Here is a 27,853-nt window from a genome sequence, read left to right on the forward strand (position 1 = left end):
GACGACTTAGTAGGAATTTTGCGTCAACGGCGAGTTTTATATCAGATGTTAGTTTAGGCAATATATCTCCAAGATCACTTTGCGGTGCAGTGTAATAATTGCAGCAGAAGCACTGGCCGACATTTTTGCACCCGCGGACACCGCGTGACGGTTCTGACAGGGTAAATATTTAGAAGCTTTAAACATAACCCTATTTCATTTAACATCGATTGGATTATGTTACGAATTCAGCATTGTTAATTAGATTACAATTACGCTGAGTATTCTTTAGAGTGCATACTGACGTCACATCCAATAAAAATATGCGAATTGGCCGTGAGCTTGGGAATGCACCTCTAGTCCTCACTATCGATTCTCACGGGATGCGGATGTAAAGATTTTTGTTGTTCATGATGACGCCGCAAGAAAACGGGGACTGTGGAATCGAGTCAGGGCTTTTGGTTATACCTGTCATTATAATTGGCATGTTGAATTGGGTGTAAATGTGCGTTTACGATTACTACAGCCTTAAGTCGTGCTGTACTCATGCAAGGCTTAACGGCGGGCAAAGCAACCTGGAACCAATTGTTTGGCAAACTGCAAGCAACAGTGGTAAGGTTTTCTAAGTTGAATTATACAGCCCTATCACCGGGCGTGCCTTTATTCTACAGAAGGCATGTAGCGCAGTGGTGTCGCGGAGCTGCGATTGAGTCGCGTTTAGGGGGTCCAGGGATCGCCTTCCGTCCAGTTTCTAATTTTCCCATTTCATTTAAACTCAATTCCATTTAAACCCGCTGCGTCACAACCCATTGGGAATGCCGTTGTGCTGCAGCAAACACCCCGCCGCGGCTTTTCTCTTGAATAGATGCTTTTTCACTTAAAGAATGAATTATTCACATTGAATAGGCTGTTTTAGGAGTTGTCAATCCAGAAGCGTAAGTAAGTGCCGAGTTATACGCGCTGAGGTTGTCGTGGTGCCGCCATCATCGTCAGCACTCATGGTTGCGGAACGGCTGCTGCTCCGCCATGGAGCTCCACGGTGAGCCACGCCGAGCACCGTAATTTATTGTTGAATAGTGCGCCTCTGTATGAGGGGAGCGCGTGCCTGCGTCCTGTCTTTTTTCTTGGTGATCAGATGATCAGCTAGCGTCGTTTCAACTGTGGTATGAATCAATACCATATGTCGCCACATGTTTATAGGTTCAGCAGATGCGTAACCCCGTTCGAGGCCCCTTGTTTTTTTGTCCCCTTTATAGATATTTCAAGCAGCACAAACATCGTGTTGTCCTTGGCTCAACCTAGGGCAGTGAACAATTCACGGGGCTTTCATAGGAGCTCCCTGGGTTCTATTACGATGCCTGCTAGGGGTTTCACTCGAAAGCCGTAAGTTGCACGATGGAAAAAACCGGCATCAGCGTCCGTATTGGTGACTGCACCACCAGTACAGTAAAACGGCGCCTTTGGAAGCATTTCACACCTCGAGGTAGTCAACACCTCCAGGCATTCTGTGGCACGAGGTGTTCCATTTTTAGGGCCTCGGTACGGCGTTACGCAGATGTGGATGTTTACCCCGTACTCAAAAGACGTGGTTTTTGCGTATTGGTGCATGATTGCGACATTTAAGAGTGTTGAACAAAGACCATGGAAGCCAAATACGAAGAAGACACAAAGTGCGCGAACACGCTGTGTGTTGTTTTGTAGCGTTTTTTACATCGACAATCATGCCTGTATTTTGGATATAAAAGCAGCGAAGAAATACAGCCAAAAGAGGAAACAGACAGCAGCAATTTTTACTACTGTCCACTTTCCGAATATAGGGCTGCAGGAACGAGCAGTTGCGTAGCGCGTAGGAGAGCTAGAGAGAGAGAGAGAGAGAGAGAGAGAGAGAGAGAGAGAGAGAGAGAGAGAGAGAGAGAGAGAGAGAGAGAGAGAGAGAGAGAGAGAGAGAGAGGGGAGGGAGGGAGAAAGGGAGGGAGGGAGGGCGAACACTAGGACGGATCACAAAACAAAACGTCTAAACGGGAACAGATAACAAACCCTACAGAAACGTGACGTAAACGAAAGGCGCACAATACGTCAATTCTTGACAGGGCGGCTTTCGCATGCACTTCTAATAAAACGCGGTTTGTTGTTTAGGCCTATTTCGTGTTTACAGCTATGCAATAAAATCTCAAGATGCGACGAGTCGCCGACAATTGGTGTTTATCAGTCGCGGTTCTGTGACGGCCATTTTTTCGCATAATGAGCAATGCAACGCTTTAACTTTGAAGGAAACATTTGGAGAACAAGCAGGAAACTCAGCACATCTTACTTGTTTAATTACGGACGTTCACCCCATAAACCATTGTAACGTATTTATTTGGTTGATAATTCAGTTTCATGGGTGCAAATGACATCCGTCTTCCTAGCAGACAAAAACGATGAAAAGAAACAGAATCGAAGTAAAGTTTTCATTTTAGAAAATACTTTCCACACCTTCAATTAAGACCAGCTAAAAGCTATCGAGCCTTCATTTTGCTACCCGTGCGCTCTGAATTTTTTCTCCCCATATAACCTGCCTGATTTCTCTGTGTAGTATTGCTTTCCTCATCTTGCAATCCACAGATTTTGTTCCATTGCCTGTCTACTTTGCCTTTTTGTCTCTTTGGCTGTTTTTACGTAGCTTACATTTCACCACCGCTCATTGCCACACTCTTAAGTGATGCCGCCATAGGTCATGTATCCTGCCGGATTCTGTTGTTGTAAGCCATACTACGTCGCTGGAGAGTAAGAACAGGCCTGCAGTGATTTGTGTTGTAGGTCAGGGCTACTCGCCGGTGTTTAACGCGGTGAGCACGCAATGCACTGGTGGCACACACGTGGCACACAGCTAGAGCACCGATCGGTTGCTACTTGTGCGTAGCCAGTGACCAAGCAGTTGCCAACGGGTCAGTGAGCCACTGTAAGAGGAGCCGCAAGAGGTAATTCTGGCTGATTGATGTAAATGCAGGCCGAAAAACAGAAGCAAATAGTTGCGTGCCCCTAGCTGAAGAACATCATGGGTGAAATGACGGAAAACACTGCACACGTAAGCGCGGTCTATTAGGCCTAAATTTTGGTAGCGTTATCGAAGCTTTCAGGCCAATCAACTAAAGGGAAAATACAGAAACGATGTTGGAAAAGGAAAGGGCAAGGTTTTGCCAGGTTTATTTTATCACAGTTCTTGTTTGGCCAAAACATTTCATTTTTTCAACGTATGTTTCGGAGGTCCGAAGCAAACAAATAGGTCTTTTGTTCAAGTCGTTTCCAATGACTGGAGTTTATAGGTTTACCTGCAACGGAAGCCTTCTCTTATAACCTCTCCGCTCCAAGATTCCTACATAATTTTTGCAAACGTTTTGTTGCCATTGAATCTTTTATCCCTACATAGATATTGACTTCGGTGTAAGGCAGTGTAATGTGTACGGTTGTGTTAACTAATTGTCTTTGCTTTGCAGAGGCATATTTCTGGATTGGCAAAGGTTCACAGGGCCCGGATCAAACAAGCGGCAACATGACAACTGACGAGGAAGGCAGGTAATGCTGAAAGCCATATACGGCGTAACTATTTGGCGAGCACATCAAACGGTGCCCAAAGGTCACATATATTTGCCGTGGCCATATCTCTTAATATATGTTATAACACGTTCCGTATTCTAAAATAGGTACTACAGTGTTACTATACACGTACCGAAATTAGGTCCTAATTGCGTGATAAAAACGTGAACTACAAGCTGTCTTACGTTTAGGGCATATTTTAACGTGCTTACCCTGATTTTTTTAGCAATGCTCTGCGGTAAAGCTTTATAAGAAGTCGTTCCTAAACGTAGAAAAATAGATGACTTTTATAGCTCGCGCATGCGACTCGCTACACCTTGTTTTGGCATCGGCGCCACTGATCCTCTTTTAAAGCAGCACGTTTAGCACTAATGGCAGAGCAGTAAGGTGTGCCGCAGCTGCCACTAAGGCTATGTGCAGACTACGGACGCAAAAGCCATATCGTTATCAATGGACGTGAAAAGGCGTGTCAGGCAATGCGGTTGGCTGAGACGTGAAATGACATCACTTTTTAAAAGTACTACGACAGTTGCGGCAAAAGTCTGAACCCGGACTAAGGGTAACGTTATCTCTGGCTGCGCGTTTAACAGAAGCCGCAAATCTACAACCTATTTCCTCCTCACAATTCCGGCATTTACGCACGAGGGTAATAAATTACCTCAAGCAGATTTTCAGGAAAGTTTTGATTTATTCATGGACACCCCAAATATGGGCGTCTGATGACGTCATACCAGTGCCATAGCTCTGAACGTGAAATAAAGCTTTTTGCGTAGCGCTTCGCTATTGCAATTTCTTACCCTTATACAATTACGTTTCCATCACTTCTTAAAGCAATGAAGTCTACGCCTGTTCGGTTCCCTGCATTCTCCAGAAATTCTACTGAGCCGGTGATTTTCTGCTCTTGGGAGTAGAGGACGCGCCATTGCCGCGCGCACTGGCAACAGACTGTGTGTACTGACAGCTTGGTCTGTTAAAGCCAGCGAAGAATGTTACTCGCGCTGAAAAGACGCGGGAACGCGAACACACTCAAGAAGACGTACCTGGACTACGAACTTGAATAAAAAGATTAGTCTTCTGCGGACGGAAGCTGTGCATTATCAATATTCAAACAGATATTACGGTTGTCGGCAGCATCGGCCTATGCCAAGAACCGAAGCAAGTTAATAGCAGAACTGGAAAAAGGGTGTGTCTATAGGGGAAGTGCTGTCGTGAGAAGAACAAGAAAAGAGGGGACGATTGTAGCTTGAGGAGGATTGAAGAAGGGAAGATACACGAATACTATTGCATAAAAGAGCAGAGACGTTGAACGTATGATATTTGGTGACTGTTTGCAACGGTTATAGCGGTGATACAGAGGTTGGGTACGCCGCTGCCGCTAAGCGCAGAGCGTACACAGGGTATGAGAGCTGCACCCGCAAGAATTCAGTGCGATTCCCACCAAAGCAAAATATATAGGTAGGAAAGCGTTGCACTTATACAAACGCTACTGGGAAAATTTTCATGGTCTGCATTGTAAAATTACGTAACTTCTGAGGGCAAAGTGTAACTTTCGGGGAGGCGCAGCTGTGGGTTTAATGTCGTTGTGACAACACTAGATAACTTTGTTCATTTGCAAAGCAAGGTTGCGATAAAATTGGCTGTGTATTATGATGACAGCACTAAAGAATGTGGTTGGTTTTGTGGCAGCCAAGTCTCGAAACATAATAATAGCTCTTCACTATTCAGCACCCCGTCATTATCTAGCCTGACGTAAAAACCAAGATGAATATCGATTTAGTAGCGCTTGACTGGCTTGCAAAAATATTCTGACTGCCACACTAAAAGATCCCATTCTGTCTTGGTGCACACCATGAACAATAAATATTTAACTTTCGGGTTCCCAATTCCACCCTAAACACCATCACGCGGCCAGTGCGTGATTAACGATGAACCTAACTGAAAACTCGGAACAGCAGAGAAAAATAAAAGTGGTATAGTGCAAACATTTTATCGCATCTTCGCAGTCCCTAATGTGACTGTGAATACATTGTATAGAACATATTTTTGTGGTTGCAATATATATATATATATATCTACAGCTTTTTGGTTATGCGTGTACTTGAGAATGCTGGAGAGCATAGAATACATAAAGGTTAGTGCGATCGCCTCGTCAACGCCTGGTATCAATTGAACTAGGCTTTTCATGGATTTTGGTGACTTTTTGTTCTTGAAGAAGTACATTACCGGGGTGCAGTAAAATTGACCTCTTTTGTGTATGTCTGGTTTGCCAGCCGGATAACGAGCAACAAGTGAACCCTCTAGGTACAGGAGTAACAACATAGAGACTGAACTAAAAGAAAGAGAACACATCTGCATTCATAAAATCAAATATTTGTAGTGGACAGACCAAATTCTGGTAATGCAAAACACCATGGTTAGCAGCTTCTCGAAATGCGTTCGCTTATCAGCGCAGGCAAGAAAGGTGGCGATAAGGGCATCATTGGCATTTAAGATTTTTAGGGGGGTTAAGCAAAATCCTATTTTTTAATCCCATTGTTTAGAACTGAGAATGGCCATAGCTGGCTTCGCCGTCTGCGAAGACGATATTTGGGGCGAAAGTGCTTTTCAAGCACTTTTTTTCGTACGGCATAAAGCAGGATCAGAAATGCAAACTCAGATTTCATATTCACGCGCAAAACTGCGCAGAAGAACAGCACAGCGAAAACGAATCACAGGACAAGCTCGTCCTGTCTGCTCTTCCAGTGTGCGCTCGTTCTGTCTTCTGTTTCACGGTAACGTCCGTGCACGCAGTTTTGCATCTAAGTACCGAGAACCAGGTAGCCCCACAACATGCGTTACTGCAATATCATAATTATTCTGTCCAAAGTAATTTAACCGGAAAGTTTACAATTTTTTTCAGTGTGTTTTAGCTTAACAAATTAGTGTAACAAGTTACCAACGGTGTCCTATAAACCGGGCGGGTGTTCGCATATTTACTATACGTATCGTCTAGCAGCTTGGCTAAAGGACCTGATGTTTCTGACACCAAATATTTCTTTGTAGAAGTGTATTGAAATATTGAAATTGAAAAATACATTTATAATTCACAGAATAGCTTGCAGTGAGGCCCAAGACTAATGGCGAAGCTGATGTAGGTGAGCATTGCCGCGCACATAGTTAAGTTTAGGTATCATTGTTAATTTGCATAGTTGCGGTGCTAGTAATCGTCGTCATAAGCGATGAAGGGGTGGTCTTGTTCTTTGCGGTGAGGGGTGGATGCAAAGTCATTCTCAGCTTGCAGATTTCCGCCAGCTCTTTGAGGCGTCGAAACAGCGGTGCGGGATCCTCACGTCGTGTCGGGATGGAGCGGCAGACTCATAGCCATGTCTCCAATTATTCATTATGGCTTCTCGAGAATGCGGCGGCCGCGGTGACCTCTCTCGAGCAGGTTGTCGTTTAGACGTTGCCACGCACGTGGTATCTTTTACGGTACCGAGCCCATGCGCATACACGACACGAGAATGAAAGAACGAGGGGCGTACGCTATGACGTATGTTTCGGGTCCCGAGCAGGTGTTGCCCCGATTTTTTGGGCACCGGAGCTTTTTGTAACACGGTAATTAGGGCCAGCGACAACAGCGTCTTTTTTAAAACTGAGTCCTATTGTTATTAATAATGGGCCTGTTATTACTATATCTGCATTTTGGTGTTTGTGCCACCAAATCCCGCATACAAGAAAAGCAGCTTTGTTTCATAGGCAGCAAGAATTCTATAAGCAAGAAAATCAAGAGTGTCCATGGTATCCTAAGCCGGCGTGTCAACCTTGACAGCCTGCAGATGTGGTCGTTTTCAGTATCTAGGGACGTCCAACGTACAATAATGCTGCTATACATTACACCCGTGTGTCGTGAAATTCATGAAGGTGGTTTTGTTACACTCATGACAAAATGAATATCGTGTCTATTTTCACACGCATGCGAACCTAGAACCACATTGCACCAACTCTGTTTCGCGTGCATGTTTACTACCACTGCAACCATAATATTTAAGAGTTGTGCAAATTGTCCAGGCCAAACATTGTATATACACGTTACACTTTATTCACCTACCCACGAGAAAATCTGCACGTAAAATGTAGCCCGAAGTGAGGTGGTTGTGTTACAAAGTAATCCAAATAGGTTTAGAAAAGTAGTTCCGCCACTGGGTCTCTCACGACAAGAACAGTGTTGCTGCATTCTTCAGGCTTTGTTCTAAAAACTATACAGAGCTTGATACGTCAGAAAGACGTCATCAATTCCATAAATGTTTTTTTTTCTTTTTTCCTTTGCTAATTCGGAAAAATTGAGATAATTGTCAACAGTACTTGCTCTACGAAAACGCCACATAGTTCATCGCGCGGGACCCAGTAGAACCGGAACAGTTCCCACGTTCCAAACCAACCGCAGAACGCAATAGATGCACAAATAACCTTGGTAGTGTGATAAGTTTCATTAGTATTTTAAGCACAGTAAAGACATTCGTACAGTTGGAATATTAGAGAGAATACTGACATGATTTTTGGGTGTTTTGTACGTAACTTGAAGCATTGTAGGCTCCAGTAGTTTATAGGAGACTGATTTAACGCCCCAGAAGTTGTGGCAATAGATCTAGGGCAGGCGTTTATTATGAAAAAAAAATGATTGGTTGCGTTCTAGAAAAAAAATATGCAAGGCGAACCTCCGGTAGGATAACGTTGTCGAGACAACGCCCTTTGGGTTAAGCGTGTGTCTGCCGGAAAGAAAATATTATTTTTGAGGAGACATATCAACTTGCATTCTAGATTTCAAACAGATTGTGAAGTTGCATTTTTGATGTTTTTGAAGCCTACTACTTTACTCCGAGGTGATGACTAGCAAAGTGGTGTAAACACCTTTCTCTCTGAATGTATTCAAAAATACACTTGATAAAACATAAAAGCACAGCAATATATCACTTTAAAAGCTGGTGTACGCTCTCAAAAGATGTAATTTAGATGTTTAAATCTATATTTGTGATAGGCGTTTTTCTATACGTACCGTTTCGACCGCGTTTTGAGTTGCGCCAAACCGTATTCCGAAAAAGCTATATTACTGACATGGCTTCTGTCTGATTTATCATTCGGCTCTTGCGCGGTCAACAATAATTTGATTCAGCTTCAGGCACCGCAGATACCCAAACACGGTTAATTATGGGGATGAAAATAACCTAAATATTTCGTGGTAAAGCAACTTCACGCTTTGCATTTGGAGGTTGGCATTTAGGTAATATTACTTGTGTTTGCTTGCCATGAACGTGAATTGCGATTGATGGTACTTCTCTCGTTCCAGCTTTGAAAGCCTGAAAGCGTACACAAACTCCCGCGTCCTGCTTACTCTACCGATGAAGATAACAGAATATGACTACATCGGAATCTTCTGTGTGACTTTGAACGTGAGACAGTTTGCAATCTATGAGCAGCATTTTGATTAGCGGATACTACTAGATATAACTGATAAAAAACGCAATTCGAGTACTGGCGTAATTAACCAATATAGCTTAGTATAGCAATAGAAGCGATGCGGTGCAATGAAAACATGCCTGCAGTTTTGCCAGTGCAGTTTTTGTAAGTGCTTTGTGAGGTTTTCTTTTGGCGCAGTGTTGCATTACAGCTAGGTAGAAAAAAAGCAACAGAAGTTAGCCACACAACGAGTACAAAATGCACTATGCGGCATGATGTCCCATTGTTGCAGACTCTCGTGCTGCACGGCGACAAGGCCTTCAAAACTACACTCGGAAAGGTCTTATTTGAACAGTTTACGTTTTATAAGCGGAAGGTTTTTTGTATCTAGTTCCTTACCTTTATGAAGGAATATGCCGACAGGAACCACCTGGCATCATTTTGGTCAAGTGCTCTTTAAAGCACTGAGCAAAACTGCCGAGAAACATAAAAATGACCCCCAGATCCAAAGTACTGCTTATGTATTATGTTTAGGTATATTGATATGTCACGTGAAGGCGGAGCACATAAGATGGCCCTCAAAGGTGTAGGCTATATTTTCAATACGTATAATCTGCCATAAAATAGACTGGACCTGGCAATGCGCCACACGCTGCTTTCTTGTCATCGCGTGTTTTGAGCAGGACGCTATGCGCTACTGCCCTTCAAAAAAACCTGGTCGAGGCCGCCTAAGCTGTAAAGCAGCGGTAGGTGAAAATAAATGTGCGATGAGAATAAACAGTGAAGAAGATCTTGCTGCCAAAGATGATGATGATGGGCGTTTGGAGCACTGTCCTCATATCAGCAATGAGCGGGAGCAAACGAGGAAGTCGTGAGGGTCGGGAACCACATCGGACGAGGGGGTGGGGGACATGGCATCATGGGCTGGATACATGTCCTCGCTCTCAGATGTTCTTGTACAGCTGCTCATGGTCTTGGGAGACGTGGCGGGGGACATCTTCAAGTGATGGTTGTGGCGGGGTGAAGGTGCCCAACACGACCCACCTGCCATCTATGGTTGCGCTGAGACGGTGCGGCGCTGGAGCTAGGATGGGGATGAACCCGCACACTCCAGCAAAGTTGCTACTAGGTGGGACAGCCGATTAGATGACCATGAAAGGTGCAATGCTAGTGTGTACAAGGCGGAAATTTGAAGAACTGGGCCAGAGTAAGTGGTGCCCGCAGGATCTTGCCCCAGTGCATTTTTGTGAACGCTGCACGCTCTTACTGCAGTCGCTGAGGCTGAAAAATAAGGCACAAACACCTGCTTTTTTTTCACAAGGAAACTGTAGCTGATACTTTCGTAGGAATTTTCAGTGTCATTGACTTGATTTCTTACTCCACCATTGCCATCCTTCCCCCTCATCCAGGCTCTTTTCTATTGCGTCCAAGTGTCACTGTAGTCCGCCCGCATTCCTCGTTCCTCTGTGCGCCTATGCTCGTTTTTCAATGTTAAAACAGATATGATACCAGAAAGCGGATATTTTGGGACAGACGGAAATCACAGCCCGTGAAGCGAATGTAGAATAGGTATCGCATTAACTGTCGTTTCTACATACGTTACGCGACATTGCCGCAACTGCCTCGGCACATAAGGTTGTGGGATTCCTCAGCGTTGATCTTAACTGGAGAAGCACCGGGCGCGAATTTGCAAACGGCATCCCGTAGTGGCTCATGACACGGGGCGCAATACATGGGCTAGTTTCAGCATATGTCCATGTTCTTCTTGTACTCGGTTGAAATTACCTCGGGCTCGTTTGTCTCGTAAAACAGAGGTTCCGTGTGTGGCTATGAACCACACGAACGATGTTTAAACCCTGCAGGCGCCGGTATTTTATCTGTTTTTAACCTAAAACACGTTTTTATTATACGTGGTATCTATTTAAGGTAGGTTTGTTCATTATAAACAAAAGTTCCGGTGCTTTTGTTTCCTTCAGGCCAGTTCGAGCTCTTGATTTGTATGATTTTGTACTTCCAGTGATTTGGTCTCTTTTATGTCCCTTTTGGCTGTTTCTCTGGGATGGTTTTGTACTTATACATTAGCTGGATTTTGTCCGTGGTTAGGTCGGTTTCGATTCAGAATATTTTCACTTGGGTGGTGTCTTTCTTTTTAGGTAAGTTTCAACACTTCCATAGGCAACCGAGCAAAGTCTAGCTGGGATAAGAGTACGTACATTATTCTTTTATAAAATATGGTTGTTTTCCTTGTTGTCTGGTAATAATTTATTTAGATGCTTTTCACTTTTTAAGGTGGGTTTTTGAGTGAATCGTGCCCAATAGGCCGCTGTCCGTGGCGGGGTATGGTTTTTGAATATGCCACAGGGACAGGTACGACGCCACAGGGCCTTAAGTTTCATTTTCACTCAACGAATCGGCTACAATGATATAATACACCATTTACAGCCGCCAGGCTTGATTCTGGAATTTATGATATGACCTCGTTCATCATGCTGCTTCCGGTAACTATGTTCTTTTAAACCCCTCAACCTGCTACATGTGGTTCAATATTTTGAGTTAGGGTTTTGAACGCAATCACGTAATGTCTTTTGTGATTTTTCGCTTTCTCGCTTTTTCTTTGGCCTGCTGCAGGGCGAAAGCAATTCAAAAGAAAAGTAGACTGAGAATGTGGCTGTGAACGACGCGAAGCAAGCATCGCACTACACACCCGCTCTAAACAGCGACCGCGTTTTCATATTGTTACATGGCAATAATTAATTTTCCCACAAAAAGGACGGTATACATGTGCTGTGCTAGCCGGGATCATCGTCAAGAAGGGAGATGAACAGGACCTTGACGGTGAAGCGCGTTCGTTCGCTGGCTTGCGCGGTGCTCTCTTCCACCGTGTTTTATAATAACTAGCATCTGAATAAGTATTGTAAATACATCATTGTAAATACCGCTTTAACTTGCATCATTTGGTGAAGGTGCTGGGTACAAGGGGAGGGGCAAAAATACGGGGTGGACGCGGCCGGGTATTCGGCAGTGCGCTGCTGGTAGAAAGATGCAAAACGTGATATGAATGTTGCTAGCGTGCCTGTTCCTGCTCTAATTGATACCGGGGCGCATATATCCTCCTGAGTGCAAATCTCTGTCACCGCCTACGTAAAGGCCTGACGCCTGCTCTGTCGCATGTTCAAGTTGCTGACGGCGGTACGCCAGCCGTTGCTGGCATGTGCACCTCTCGTGTTAGTATCGCCGGCCACAAAACCACTGTAGTTATGCCTTTCAGTCTATGCAATGCGCCAGCTACCTTCGAATGCGTGATGAACTCTCTCCTGCGGGGATTCAAATGGTACAAATGCCTGGGCTACCTAGATGACGTCATTATTGGTTCTCCATCGTTCAAGCCTCACCTTCATCACCTGTCCGAAATCCTTACTATCTTCAGTCAGGCAAATCTACAACCTAACTCCGCGAAAATTCGCCAAGCGGGAACTAACCATCTTGGGCCGCCTTGTCGATGGTAATGGAGTGCAGCCTGACCCCGACAAGATAAAGGCGGTCAGACATGCTCCAGTGCCTCGGTCATCGAAAGAAGTTCGGAGTTTTGAGGGCCTATGCTCCTATTTCCGTCGCTTCAACCGAGGCTTAGCTGATATCGCCCGACTTCTCACCGACCATCTCAAAAAAGGATTCCGTCTTTTCCTGTGGCAGTGAGCGAGCTCGTCTTTCAAGACCCTGATATCTCTCCTCACAATTTCGCCCATTGTAGCTCACTTCGAGGTCGCCGCTCCCACGGAAGTGTGGACTGACGCTAGTGGTCACGGCATTGGAACCGTCTTAGCTCAACGCCAATCCGGCAAAGACTGCGTTATGGCCTACGCCAGCCGCCTTCTGACACCAGCTGAACGAAGTTATTCAATTACCGAACGGGAATGCCTCGCCCTAGTGTGGGCCGTCATTATATTTCGCCCATACCTCTACGGTCACCACTTTTGTGTCGTGACTGATCACCACGCACTATGATGGCTTGCGTCCTTGAAAGACCCTACCGGACGCCTCGGGCGTCGGGCTCTGCGGCTCCAGGAGTACTCCTATTCTCTAGTCTATAAATCCGGTGAGTCTACATCAACACGCTGACTGTCTATCACGCTACCCAGTTGAGCTTCCCAATCCTACAAGTTCCGACTCACTCGCCACGTCGGTATTGTCTATTTCCTGCTTTCAACACCTTGCTGCTGAGCAGCGCCTTGATGCCTCCTTGAGCTGGGTCATCGACCGCTTAACCGGTGCTCCTTCCAACCCTTCACTGCGTTTGTTCCAAATGAAGGATGGCTTCCTCTATCACCGCAATGTCCGCCAAGGTGGTCCTAATCTGCTTCCAGTAGTAACTGAGCACCTTCGTTCAGATGTCTTCCGGCAGCTCCGTGACCTTCCAACAGCTGGCTATCTAGGGGTGTCCCTGAGCTATGACGCGACGGCGATTCTTCTGGCCGGGGTTTAACCGCTCGATTCGCCGTTACGTCGGCGCATGTGACATGTGCCAACGCAGAAAAGTGCCTACCACGCTACCCGCCGGTCTTCTTCAGCTACTCGATACACCTATTGAGCCATTCTTCCGAGTAGGTTTAGATCTTCTCGGTCCCTCTCGCCGCTCTGCGAACGGCAATAAGTGGATTGCAGTTGCCACCGATTATGTGACGTGATACAGAATCACGCGGACTCTTCCAACCAGCCGCGCAACCGATGTCGCCGATTTCCTCCTGCACAACGTCATCTTACACCACGTTGCTCCTCGGCAGCCACTGACAAACCGCGGACGATGCTTCCTTTCCCAAGTAGTCCACGACATCCTCCGCTCATGTGGAACCGTTACAAGGTTACTACCACCTACAACCCTCAAAACAACGGCCTCATAAAGCGCCTTGACCGGAATTTAACTGATATGCTTTCTATGTTCGTTTCTAACGACCATGGGGACTGGGATATTGCGTTGCCTTACATAACGTTTGCCTACAACTCGTCGTGCCTGGATACTGCTAGATTCTCTCCCTTCTACCTCCTATATGGCCGAGCGACGTTACCGCTTGGACACTTTATTTCAACACTATATGCCACCCTTCGTATATGCACTAGACGCCATCGCCAGCGCTGACTTTGCCCGCAACATTGCTCGTGTCAGGCTCGCTTCGTCCCAGCGCTCTCAAAAAGATCGCTACGACTGCCGCCACAGCACCCGCCACAGCACCCGCCACTTTGCACCTGGATCCCTGGTGCTGCTCTGGTGTCCTGCACACGGCGTAGAGCGTTCGGAAAAGCTTCTAGCCAGGTACTGCGGCCCCTACCGTGTCGTACGCCAATTGACTGAGGTAAATCACGAAATCGCCCGGCTGGTTTTGTCGGACTCACGCCTCTCTCCACACAGAGACACCGGCTGAAGCCATGCCGCTCGCAACCTACAGCTTTACCCTGACAGGCACCGAGACGGCGCTCCTACCGCTGGGGGGTAGTGTTACAATTCCCCGCAAAGAGGACGGTATACATGTACTGTGCTAGCCCGGATCATCTTGAAGAAGGGAGATGAAGAGGACGCTGACGATGAAGCACGTTCGTTCCTTGGCTTGCGCGGTGCTATCGTCCAACGTGTTTGTAATAACTAGCCTCTGAATAAGCATTGTAAATACACGTTTGCAAATACCGCTTCACCTTGTATCAATATTAGTCGTGCTTTGCATGGGCCACAGACTGTGATCAAAGCGCTAGCGAGCCCTCTGCCCAGCGCATGTTGGTAGAGAGGACAGCGAGAGCAGGCCACCTCCAAAGCATCCTGAACTGAAGGCACCTCTCACCTAGTGGGCGCCTCCACATCGCTCTTGCTACTTAAAATAAACTTTATTCAATCCTTCAATCAACTAAGACAAGCACAATGGGGAATTAGACGACCTGGAACAGAAACAATAATTACAAACAAGAAACAAGAAGCAATACTCTCCGGTGCATTGGTTTGCGGCGTTGTGGCTGAATTTAACAATGATTGTTTGGGGGTCATTAAAACACGTGATGTAATAACCACTAAGGTTAGAGAAAAGAGCTTTACTGCATGCATCCTACTGCCTTCATGGTATCCTCGGCGAGAGTAACTACACGCAATCTTTCGACTGAAGCTAGTTCTGGGATCGGCGATGTATCCGCAAACGCTAGTTTGGCGTCTTGAATGGGTATAAGAGTGCACTTTCGGGTCGTTTATTATCATTGACTGGCGCAGAGCGAGTAGATTGTATTGCAAATGTATTGTATTGTATTGCAAATGTGGCCAGTGTATAGAAGAGGAAATACCTTAGGGCCTTCTTACACGGCGGAAATGGGTTCTCGTTTTCTGCAGCAAAGCTTCGGTGAAGTGTTCATCCCAACTGGGTTTGAGCTCCCAGTTGAACAAAAGCTTGATCACATAGTGGGACACCTCCACGATGTAAAGGCCGATGAAGTCTGGCTGAAAGACAGCGCCACAATTGAATTGAAACAATTTCACTACGACGGCAAGGGCTTAGGTGAGCACCTCTTTTGCTGAATTTTTGTATCACTAACAATTATATTGAAAAATATTGTGAACGGTCGCATTTGAGAACGCGAACTGGGTAAAATATTAAATCGACATCAAAGAAGAACGTTGCAACACCGGAAATGCGAATCGTTATAAGAGGTCGTTTATGTGTAAAGAAATGTGTTCTGCAGACTCAACAAGGAAAAACCGCCTATTAAGATTGATAGTCTTCCAAAGAACGTATTAATTTGAAACTATGGTTAGAGACGGGGAAAAGGTTTAACATCCAAACTTGCAAAAGCCTTGCAGAGGGTGTGCCTTTTATTAAGACAATCTGACTTGAGTTCAAGTCGAACTTACATATACTTAATACGCAGTTGACCTAACAACAAAAATGTCCATAGTTAAATCTGTACTGGCAATATTTCGGAACAGTGGAATTTTTACTTCGTATTGTGTAGCAAATATTTCTACGCTAGATATCTGTGCAAAAAATAAAATACTTTTGTGCAGTCAATAAAAGTAGCCTTATTGCCGGCAAATATTCTTTTAACTTGATTCAATTGGCCGCCACTCTGGTATCTTGTGTAAGCCGCCATTTTTAGATGAAAACACAGTTTATTTACCCCCTCTTAAATCTTAATATGTTGTGGAGATGAACTGACAGATATGTGCTCAGGACGCGTCGAGCTGGGGTTGGGTTCCTGAAGGTACAGGTCCTTTGTAAGGATATTTTCCTTATAAGTCGCATAAATATGGGTATTTGTTTTGACAAAAACACGAAATTACCGGATCCACAAAGTGAACAGAAACAAAAATTTTTTCAGGGCGAAAGTACTGGGGCATTTGGTGTAAACAACAAAGCAGTTGGTCCAGTGCGGCACGGGTGTAGTCTCCGCATTCATGTGCTGGGCTGCCTTCAATTGGTGGGCCAGACAGGCCATTGTTTAGGTTGGCCTGATAAGGCACTGTAGAAGCTTAGAAAAACAAGCATGCGCACCCTTCGCTTTATATCTGAAGTGTGTGCTAGATTCTTGTCTTAAGGAAAATAAGGAGTATTTATACAAAGACACCGGGCGATGCGTGATCGTGAAGTTAGGTAAAATGTGCACAAGACATCCGATCATGATGCTAACAAAATGAAACTAAATTTTTGCATAAAAACTGGATATTCTTTCTTTTGCTTACTGGGCCCAGTTAGTACAACCCTCTAGTTTGCAATGTCCTCTGAAAGGACATTGGCGTGCCATCTTGTTAACCCTTATTTGGAAATGCCAAGATCCGTTTATGTTAGTTATAATGCAGTATTCAAAAAAATTTTATTTGGAGTGAGTGGTTGTCGAACGACCTCTTGTATTTGCCCGTTGTCTGTGCGTGCCTTTGGTAGCCATAAATTATGACCTACGCGCTCAGTTGCTCTTGTTGCTGTAAGAAAACAGTCGGCTTGTGGCGCAGGTTTGTGTATTTATGAAATGGTATGGTAACTTTCCTTTTACTTCGTAATGCCGTACAGTTGTCTTCTGCTCGCAAAATTGATGCATGACTCGCTGAAATGTGCGAAAACTTCTAAACGTATTTATTTTGCTTCTCGTTCATGGTGAAGCCGCAAGTGCAATCCTAATGATGATGCATTTTGCATATTGTATTCGCAGTAAGAGTGAACTTTTTCAGCTGCTTTTGAATAGCACAGTTGCTTTCGAAACGCATCTTCTACTATCTTTGGTTGCACCAAGGCTTATAACCGACGCTTGAGAACTATGACTAGTGGCTTAATGAAGAAGCCGCACAGACATCTACGTTTGTATCCTAAGATGTAAGACGCGGTAAAGATATGTCGACTCCCACGAAAGCTGTTCGTTCGCAGCTGCTGAATTTCCGTTCTCTGCTTCACGAGCAGGAATGAATATCGAAATGAGAAAGACTAGGAACCATAATTTTTAATCGCCGTGTCCCAGGAGAGGCAACTGCTTTCTGCGGTTTTTTGGCTTTAAATGTGAGCGTGAAAGGTTGAAAATGCGAGCTGTTTGTCACTTTGAGCGGGAAGAGTCAGTGTTAGTGTATAAAAATGTTCATTGTGTGATATCTACTCCGGGCTGAACAATTCGGCTTTTTTCAGAGAGAGAGAGAGATAGATCTTTGTTACGGAAGTAATAGTTATGATTGAGGAAAATTGGCTAAAGAGATGGCAGGGAGCTCAACTGTGGAACCTTAGTCTACGGCACCAGATGCAGCAGCTCCTTCTCTCACCCTCTAAATATGCTCGCGCTGATCTGCCTCCCATGCTAGTCAAATTTGTCTTCTCGCTCCAATCTGGTCAAAACTTGCCTCCCATGCCTCGAAGAAGTGGAATATGTTATGTTTGAGTTATTCTCTCCTGGCCATACCCTTGGACATGGCTAGGTTACGTGCGAGAGGGCGGCTGTTTCCCTATATTAGTAGAGTTCTAAGTTAACATCTGATGTTCATACCGAACACCTTAACGCACATGGATTTTCAGGTAGCTGTGTTGATTTTTCGTCCACACAGTTTGTGACTTTTCGGCATTGAGACCTTGCTGTAGCAAGAGGTAAGATCGTGTTCCTAAGCGTGGGATGAGGATTCGTTCTTAGCGTTTTTCTAAGAGGGCAGCGCGATAGTCGTGGTCACAAGTAGCATGGTATGTGAATTCGCGTGCTTATTTCATAGTGCGTAGTTCGTTTCCGAAATATTGAATTCGGGTCTCCAGATGACGTTGTTAACGTTATTAATTACGGATGGGAATACCTTACCGAAGCGCTCGGTATTCTGCCTCCAGAAAACTGTATTATGTCCTTTGTGAGTCTGTAATGATGTTAAGCGTCGATTTGGTACTTCGCTATTTGAATTGGCAAGACGATTGCTGCAACTTCGACTTCTTTGTTCCTGTATGTTCGAGGGTCATGCAGTCACAAAGATTACCAGAGTAGTCAACTACTACAACTAGGCCTCGTTCTTTCGTACATCCCGGAGTCGGTGTATACTGTGGTCTCACGATATTGAAACGTTTCCCAGATGGACCAGAGCCTGCCATGCCGCCCCTTCTTTTGGAGAATTGTATTCATATTTTTGGTAGAAAGGAGTGTTTATGTGGGGTCGCTGGACTGGTGCCATGTCTAGCAAGGCGTGCAGTGGTTTCAATTCAAAGAAGGAAGGTACCCGTCTTTTCTTCGGGGGTGCCTGTACGGGGGCACCTGTTTCTTTTCAAAAAGGGTATGATCCCCCTCCCGATTTCGTTTTTACGTCCGCTTTCTTGGTGGCAGGAGAGTTGTTTATCCGATGTCTTGATTTCTTGAAATGCATCAGAAAGAAACAAGTTGAGGACGTATTCATCGTTGTTATCACCAACATCTTTTTTCGGACGATTGCAGCGTGAAGGATACCCCATTGACCTTCCGCCACTGTTGTCGTGAGCTTCCCGAGTTCATTCTTTGCTATGAATATTGTGATTTCACCCCTCCATCGAGTAAACGGCCATCCACCCTTGTTAGTTGGTCCACCCTTTGTTAGTTTGTCTCACGGTCAAAATCGCTCTCCAATGATGCCGTTTATTTCAGTTTCTTTGGTGCAGGTACATATGTGCTATGGCCGGCTCTGCAATATTGCGGTCATGATCAGTGGTTGAATGAGTCTTTCCGTTTCTTTCCTCTTTTTCTTGCTCTTCTCTTGGTTGGACGTTCTGCCTTTGGGTATTTATTCGTTAACGCTTGTCGGTATTTGGCCATTGTAGGCTGGGAACTATCTGCTTGTCTAGAACTGCGCCGAGCATTCTTACAGGGCTGTTCTCTGGAAGAGGATATTCGTACCTATTTTTAAGGTGATTTTTTCGTTTGGCCGCGTGGCACCATCTGTCGTTTGCTAAACCTAGCTTGGAGCGGAAACATAACCGTGGGAATATTGCAAAGTATTTTGAAAACCTATGTGATTAAACTCTATATGGTGGGCTTTATTTTAGTTTTTCTCGGCTTATAATCTATACCTTCCTTGATTTCTGAGAGACCGAGGTTAATTCTTTGTCCGCTGTTTTACTTTTTTCACCCACTGTTCGTGCGAGCATAAGACCGGGTGGAAAACACCGCACGGTGGCTCAGAGAGCAAGGCGTTGCGCTACTGAACGCAAGGACGCTGGTTCAATTACCGCCCTCAGCGGCCATATTTCTGGTGTAAGATAAAGCATAAACGCCAGTGTGTCAAAATTTAGGTGCACGTGAAGATTCTAAAGTGGTCAAAAGTCTCCTGGAGGCTTCCACTATTACATGCGGATGACTACCTTCGGGGCATGAATTACCGAAAATATATATTTTTGAGCTCCTGGTGAAAACACGCTTTGGTGCGATTGCATACGTTGCGGGCACGGCTAGAGACCGTGTCGTTCACGCATGCTACCACCAAATGGGCAGAGAATAAACTTCACAGCGCAGGTGGAGCACCTGATGAAAACACGTGTCTTGTCTTTCGTATACGAGGTTGTATCATTGTCCTCCTTTCCAAACTTCTGTTTCGGTAGCGCCATATTATGGTTCAGCGGAGCCCTCTAATCTCGCTGCCTCAGTTATAGCTGCCGGATGGCAGCGGCGACGTATTTCCGTGGACGTCTGATGAGCACGGCTCATAACGGACGGCTAGGAGCCAGAGGGGATTCGAAAAATGACCCTAATAACACTCCCGCGTTAAAAATATGCCTTTTTGTGGTTATCGTGGTTGTTATGAAAGTTTCAGTGGTACGTTACAGTTATGGCTTTCAGCGAACCGACATAGCGTATTGTTTAGGAAATTCAGTGAATTCTGATTATTGCTTGTAGTACAGTTACAACACAGCAAAATGAGGCTCCCGAGTGGTGCTAGTAAGCCACGAGCGCATATAATAAAAATTTGGCAAAAGCCGAACTGTTGTTTCCGCCAGCAAAAATACTTTGGAACTCTAACGAATAACGGCAGGTACGAAGGTAGGTGAAGAAAATAGTAAATTTTTGTTTAATTTAGGTCTCTTTTTTACAGATGTCCGCTTTGCTGTGGGACCGTCTAAGAACACTCCACGAGATGAGCTCACGAAGCTTCCAGACGAAAACGGGAGGTATGTTGCTCTCAGCCTTTCTCAAGATAGTTACTGTTACACGTTGTGTAATACAATACAAGTACAGCATATTTTTCAAATTTACCTTGCCATTAGGGTGCTGCAACATTCGATGCCTGTTATTCTGGTTGTGTGTTCTTAAGATACCTTATGTTTACCAAATACCATAAAATTATTATGTGCCTTTTCTGTTCACAAGCTCGCTCGTGGGTGTCAGTTGTAAATTTTTACGCAAGTTTTTTTAAAATATTACGATGAACTTTTTACAATCGCGGAAGTCACTGAAACAATAAGAAATGGAAAAAGGTTTTAATGGCTGGGCTTACGCTGACAAAGTATGCCAAAAACTGGGGCTGAAGACTGCTTGTTCACCCTCTTTCATATATCCTTTAAAGGTAAAATGTTCGTTGATTGCTGGCAGGATGTTTTATCTGAATTTCATTGTTAGGATAATATTCACATTGTTCCTATAACATTGATACGACAGGGATAATAGTTTTTTTACTGTCTCCAATGGGTCACACCTTCGGTCTCGAAAGAATTCGGCCTTTAAAGAAAGGCGTCTTACACTATATTAGAAAAATTAGCGGTGGCTTAGCTTGGCTATGCAAGATATACGTAGCGTGAGCTAAGGTTCACTAATCCAATCGAATCCTATCCGATCCAGTGTTTTCCAGTCCAGTCCGGTCTAGTTCAGTCCAGTCCAATCCAGTCCAGTCCAGTCCGTTCTAGTCCAGTCCAGTCCAGCCACTGCTCCTCGCGAATGCGGAGCACGGCTCTGCAGCAGCCACGCGAAAGGACTATCAAGTAGCTCCTGCACAGCGTCAAACTTGGCTACTGCACAACGGAGGCGCACAGCTGGGAACGCGCCGGCGCCAGTGCGTCTGCCGCGGCTATGACGTCACTCCTCTGGAATTCGACACCAGGCAATGTGCGGACCAAATTCTCTACACACCCGTACTTCAATTGGATTTTGTTTCCAATTCAACCCAATTCAATACAATTTAATCGAATTCAATCCAATGCTCCTCGCGTTTGGGCATGGCCCTTCAAGGTCCACGCAAAACTGCTCCATCTCAGCCAGTGTAGCTTACGGTAAAAAAGGGTCAAATTCTTGCAAAAGGTTCGCCAACGTGCAGTAACCACAAATAGTGAGTTTTGCTCCGTGTGGATCTTCCAATGGGCTTGAAGAGAAGGGGACCAGCGGATGCCCCAATCTACGTAAATCATATGTGATAATTTCTGTACCTTTTTCGTCCGATAAAACAGCACTGTTTCTTTTCCGGATCACTGGGCAAGCGTATCCACAGTAGCTAGTAGTATGCCGCTGTTGTGTGGTTTAAAATGGGTAGCCTTTTGTTCTGAGGTGCATTGTTAGCGAAGCTGTCGAGAAGTAGTTTTTAATAACTCTATATTATTTAGGGAATGAAAACATAATACCGCCCAAGAACTTTGCCGTTGCCACGTCCTTGACACTCAAGGTACCCGGTGCGGCAGGAGACAGCCGTCGGAACCAATCTACATCTGAGGTGCCGAGCTACTTGTTTTACACCATCGGTCTATCGTTTCGTCTTTGTGCTACCTCTGCTTTGTGTTGGCTGTCAATTAGGTCCACGAAATCAGCGGCTGGATGTGCACTTAGTCATAGCGTGGCATGAAAGTTTTCGTGCTTGAGACCAAAAGGTGCTTTCAAACGGCGACCAATGAGTCGTCCTCTCTTTAAAATCGCACCGGAGCGGTTCTGTCACGTTCAATATTATAATTCCCTTTTTACTCGTTTGTTCACCGGGGCAAGAGCTATGTCAAGTTCGTATTTCCATGATTTGTTTTGTTTGTTCCCAGATTTCAGATTGCATGCACAGTTTTCTGGTTACACGTTCTTTCCCACGGTCGCCCCGAGAAATACTGACCAGGAGACTCACGGCTTCTTTGTACAAGTTTTCCTGAATAAAGCGAACCTTCTCAGCTTTCTGATCTTATAGTTTTTCCCAAGGTCGCCCCAAAAAATCCTCCACAAGAGGCTTGTGACTTCTTTGCATAAATATGCACACATTTACAACGTTCTCAGTTTACGAACCATATTATATCTTGTATTGAGAATTCAAGTGCAAGGTTTCGTCTGCATGCTTAAGCATAAGCATTTTACAGCTGTTTGAACGCTAAAATATATGACCAGTTGAGTTAGTTCGTGCTGCTGCACCTGAAATATGAGCTAGGTGCAACTACTGGCTTTGATCTCGCTAGCTGTCAAGAAAGTTGCCAGTTCCAGTAGCTCCTGACGGCGACTTCCGGTACCAGCCGGGTCAACTTACCAAGCGTTGTCGCCACGCAAATGCTGAGTGCCAGGCCGGGAAGTCGATTCAACATATTTTGCCGATTGCTCCACGGCGCCCACAAGACACACGAAGGCACTTGGTGACTTCTACAGCCACTGTGGACGGTGAACTTGGTCATCGTCTGTGGCCCAAAAACCGCCCGATTCTTCGACCCTGCAATGTTTGAGATGGCGAGGGACCCCACCAGACAGCAAGGGTCGCGACCCCTCGCAAAGAATAAGGAATCTTCTTAGGCTGGAGCTGCATGTGAAAATTCCGCACTTAACCTGGGAGCCTGTAGTTATAAATGAACCGGTGGATCTTCGTGGCACACCTATTTAAACCCGCTACCTGCTGTATACGTGTCATGTGCGGTATTTCGGAGCCATCGTGGCGGTTATTTAAACGTTTCAACGCTCCTTCGTCTGGCTGCACCATGTTTTCTTGAATAGGCGTTGCTTGTTCCTACCTATTCGCGACAAAATTTCTCCCTCTTCCTTAGTGTTTTTTGCTACTGTAGGATAGCGCAAATAGTATCAGAACATCGGCCTGAGCGCATACAACAACAGACACCAAAAGTATAGTAAAGAGGAGGTAAACAGGTTTGTAAACGCCTCTTCGCAGTAATCTGCAGCTCGTAGTACGGAATTGCATGCCAGAAATAATGCACAAGAACAAGACGTTCTCGGAGACAGCTGTATGTACTTTTGTCAGTGAATGAATAAAACTTTGAATAAAGACTGAATAAAGACTACGAATGAGTAAAATTATTGAATGAAGGAAGCGCATACCGTGGAGGCGCACTCGAGTTTTCAACAGAAAAATGTCATATATAGCAAAAGCTTCAGTGACGAAGGTGCTATGTAAAAATTACAGCGTAAATAACACTCATAGTCTTCATGAATTAATAAAGAATATGAATATGAATGAAGACTAAAGAATTAAGACTAAATAAAGACTAAAGAATGAATAATGGGGACCTTCGGGCCACATTATTCGCCTAAAATCAGCAACCTGAACAGTTTTATTTATTTATTTCAATACCTTCATGGCCCGTGGTTTGTTCAAAAGGGAGTGGTTGGTAGCTTAAATATCACAAGAACAAACTCGTAAATACATGGCGGACTTACAATGCCAGCAATACATACAAAATCAAAGAAATTAACTAAAACACTTGAAAGTACCACAAAATTGTACAGTATTGAAAAATACAATGAATGAAGTCGATAGAAATTCTCAACTGCGGTTTTAAAAGCGAGGCTATTAGCAAGCGTTGCAATTGAGGATCGCAGTTCATTCCATCCTTTAGGCGTTTTTAAAAGAAGAGCGATAGAACGAATTTGTGCTCGCAAAAGGGACGTTAACGTTGTATGCGTGCTCAGTACGGGCAGATAAGTGTGCTGGTGCAGGAAAAAGTTCACGTTTAAGAATCCGGTTGTGATAATAAATTTTGTGTAATCAACTGAGGCGAGGCAATTTCCTACGTTACAAAAAACGAGGCAAGTTTAGAGAAGGCTTCATGGCAGAGACGCGGGCAATACGATGATAATAGGCCGGGAAGCGCGCGATTCGATTCTGAACTGATTCTAAGGTTTTTGAAAGATGATGTAGGCCGGGATCTCATACCGTGGAGGCGAACTCGAGTTTTCAACGGAAAAAGGTCTTATATAGCAGAAGCTTTAGCGATGAAGGTTCCATGTAAAAATTCCTGCGTAAATAAGAAAGCATGCGGTTGGCGTTGTTTGGTACGTACTCGATGTGCTTTTCCCAAGCTAGGTTAGCGGTAGTGTAATTTCCTAGATATTGGTATGACATTACGCTTTCTATGATATTACGGTAGTTGCATGCCATTACGATGTTTGCAAACATTCGTACATGATGTGTTACCGGACATTCTCATTACTTTGCAGTATTTAGTAGTTAGGCGCACGTGCCATAGAGAACACCACGCGGAAAATCCGTCCAGGTCAGTTTGAAGCATTGTGGTGTCACAGATATTAGAAATATTCCTGTATATAACGTATTCGTCGACAAGCAGTTTAAAAGAGGAGTTATTAACACTAGACAACATTAGTTGACAACGTGGTAGGGTAAAAATACTCATTAGCCATGAACTAAATCACCTGTGCTAAAAATCACATTCCATGCTGATAGTGGTCAGCCCAACATGAATTTGTTTCTTGCTTTGTTTAGGAACACAATGCTGGGAAATTACTCGGGCAAGAATTTGTCTCTGAAGCTTCCAGACGGAAAGCACTGGGCAGATTACCAGTGGTTCACGGTGCTCAGCTTTCAATCGAGCGTAAGCTTCGCGGGCCTGGAAATCAAGCCAGAGAAGTCGCAGAACCTTCCTGTTCATAACCCGTCGTCGGACGTCCACAAAAGTGAAGGTAAGTAACCTTGAAAATGAAACGTTTTTGCCTGCACTGGCACAGGCAATAAGGCCACTTGTGTCACCATATTTCTTAGGTCGTGTCTAAGCAAGAACCATAAGGAAAGGCGGACAAGCCCTAACGAACCACCAATGAGCACAACACAAACGTAGCATTTTTCACAAAAACTAAGGCAGTTCGATTTGTAGACGACAAAATAAAAGTTCAGCATTTAAAAAAGGCTATAAAAGGCTTTAGTGGTTCGCATAACTTCATGAAGAATGTACTGTATTGCTACGTCATAAAAAACCTAATACTTAACGATTGTTATGGGGCCTGATGTATTACTGGAGAGAGATTTATGGGCAAAAAAACAAAGAAAACGCAGTGATACTACATGCATACGAAATTTCGGAAAACCCAAAGACGCCTTTTTTCGTCGTCACAAAGCTGCCACAAGAAATTGGGATGGGTGGTATCATGTAAGGAACCTAAGTTGCTGCCGCTTTTCTCCTAGATTATATTGTGACATGCCTTTGAATGAACAAGATAAAAATGAACACCATTTCAGACTGAGGAAAACTACACGCGAGTATTCACTAGATATCTTTGGTATTCAATGAGGAAAGCACCAAATGGTTTCACGTATTCTTTATTACTTCACTTCTGTTCAGTGTTTGCGCTCTTTGGCGGGAGTTGTTTTGTTTCTTATGTATTGTTTAAAATGCTGGCGGGTTCAGTTGGGCTTGTATGTACTTATCTCAGGTTCTGCAATTTTCAGGCCATTCAGCATGGGAGTTATTTTTTCAATACAATGTAATAGTTTAAAGTAATAAATTGCATAAGCTTTATGCATGGTATATTAGACACAAGCTTCAATTGTTCCTAAATCACGTCGTTTTTCCTGCTATAGATCGCATATATGAACCATTTTTTTGCAATATAATCAGGCCTATAAGCTGTCGCGCCACCCCAAATCAGTACGCCGTAGGATAACCTAGAATAAAAAGAAATACTTGAATGGTTTACTCTAGTATAACATTTTGAATTAGGTATCTCGTTTCAATACCTTGTGCCAACTTCGCACTGATAATAATATTAAACGACTACGAAATAGAAACATTGTAGTCCCAACGTACTGGTATTGAAATAGAGGAGATAGCGGTTGTTTGATATAGCATGTAGAATAATATTTGCTCTAGAAACGACTAATTTACATGTAACGTTTCATTATCTTGTTGAAACGAACAACATAATTGTGGTTGGAACAAAGTATATTACAAGTCTTTGTATTTGCAAACACAATTTCGCTTTTAACTGGGGCACCAAGATGTACAGAAAGCATGTCCAGATAATCATTTGTAATTTATTATAAATAAGCATGTTCACTAACAAATATTTCATCTTGCCCTTACAACGGAACTTAACCAGGTTCTTTCTTGTGTTAGCCCGCTCCAATTTATCTTATCTCTCCGGCAAAAACGTTCTAGCGGTGGTCACGTATGTCTGTTCATTTTTTTGCATTCGCAAATGTCTCCCTAATTCCAATTTTGTAAGAAAGTCGGCCGTAAGATCGCACACACTGGCCAAAATACAGGGCATGCAATTTAAAAAGAGGCCGCCATCCCGCCCTGCGAAAGTGGATGCCCGGCGAAACTTTTGTAAACCATTACATAGGCTACTGTGGAAGGGTATGGAATGTTTCTGGAGAAAATGTTCCTTGTGCGAGAACTGCGGAATCTTTCCTGGGTTGTTTGTTTGCGACACAAAATTTTCCGACCAACGAGCGGTTAAGAGCTTCGCTGAAAAATTTTGGACAGGTGTGGCGGATGTATATCAATTCACCATGAATTTTCTCGTCACCTGGGTGTTTCTTTTGCCATCATGACTGCCCTAAAACCGGCACGGACACCAGGACCCGTTTAACTATGTTACTGTGATAAACTGCTTGCAGCTACAGACCAGGCTGCCACCTTTTCCGGTGGAAACTTGTTTACCTGGGATTTTTTACAACACTGGCATGATGTAATTAAGTACCCACTGCACCGTAAACATTTCGTGTACGCTGTTATTGCGAAAACCTTTCGTTTCCCTACAGGTGAACGTGCTTACCCCACAATAAATTTATACTTCGTTGTGGTCAGCTTTGCGCTTACCATTGGATCCGCAATCTTCTTCTACTGGGTGTTCAGTGAGTTTCCTTTTAATTTTAGCCCGTTAGTTAGTGTCTTCGGCCTTGGCGCAGACATGGTGATTTTAGCGGCTATCGCTGGTTACTTTGTGCAAATGCAAGACAATCAAGTCACCCAAAAAAACAACCCGTTCACTCAAACTATATGAAAATGCTCTTTTCGAGAGGAATTTAGCAGTTCTATAAGGGGTAAATGGGCAAAACCACTAAATATTCTTAAAAGACAAAGGAGAAGTTGGGAGTGTCGCACTTTACAGTGAAAACAATACTGAAGTTTACAACTTTGTGAATAGAGCAAAGCCCCGGGACTTGCTCTTGCCGTCGACGCCACTCAATAAACCGCGGCGTCATCTACCAAGGTCCATGCCATTTGTAGGG

General features: G+C 44.4%; 1 protein-coding gene across 1 annotated transcript in view; it reads left to right on the forward strand.

Annotated features, from left to right (window-relative positions):
• The first annotated feature begins 1,005 nt into the window (after positions 1-1,005).
• The window catches only part of LOC144159834 (protein Skeletor, isoforms B/C-like), a 72,785-nt gene continuing 45,937 nt past the window's right edge, over positions 1,006-27,853 (forward strand). The window contains exons 1-6 of the mRNA XM_077691504.1: positions 1,006-1,018; positions 3,456-3,534; positions 8,879-8,981; positions 15,350-15,515; positions 20,522-20,597; positions 25,106-25,302. Of these exons, the coding sequence (XP_077547630.1) occupies positions 1,006-1,018; positions 3,456-3,534; positions 8,879-8,981; positions 15,350-15,515; positions 20,522-20,597; positions 25,106-25,302 (634 nt within the window). The remainder of the gene's footprint in view (positions 1,019-3,455; positions 3,535-8,878; positions 8,982-15,349; positions 15,516-20,521; positions 20,598-25,105; positions 25,303-27,853) is intronic.

The sequence above is a fragment of the Haemaphysalis longicornis genome, unplaced genomic scaffold (genome assembly GCF_048455015.1).
Source record: "Haemaphysalis longicornis isolate Haplotype H1 unplaced genomic scaffold, Haemaphysalis longicornis Haplotype H1 scaffold_10, whole genome shotgun sequence".
NCBI lineage: Eukaryota > Metazoa > Arthropoda > Arachnida > Ixodida > Ixodidae > Haemaphysalis > Haemaphysalis longicornis.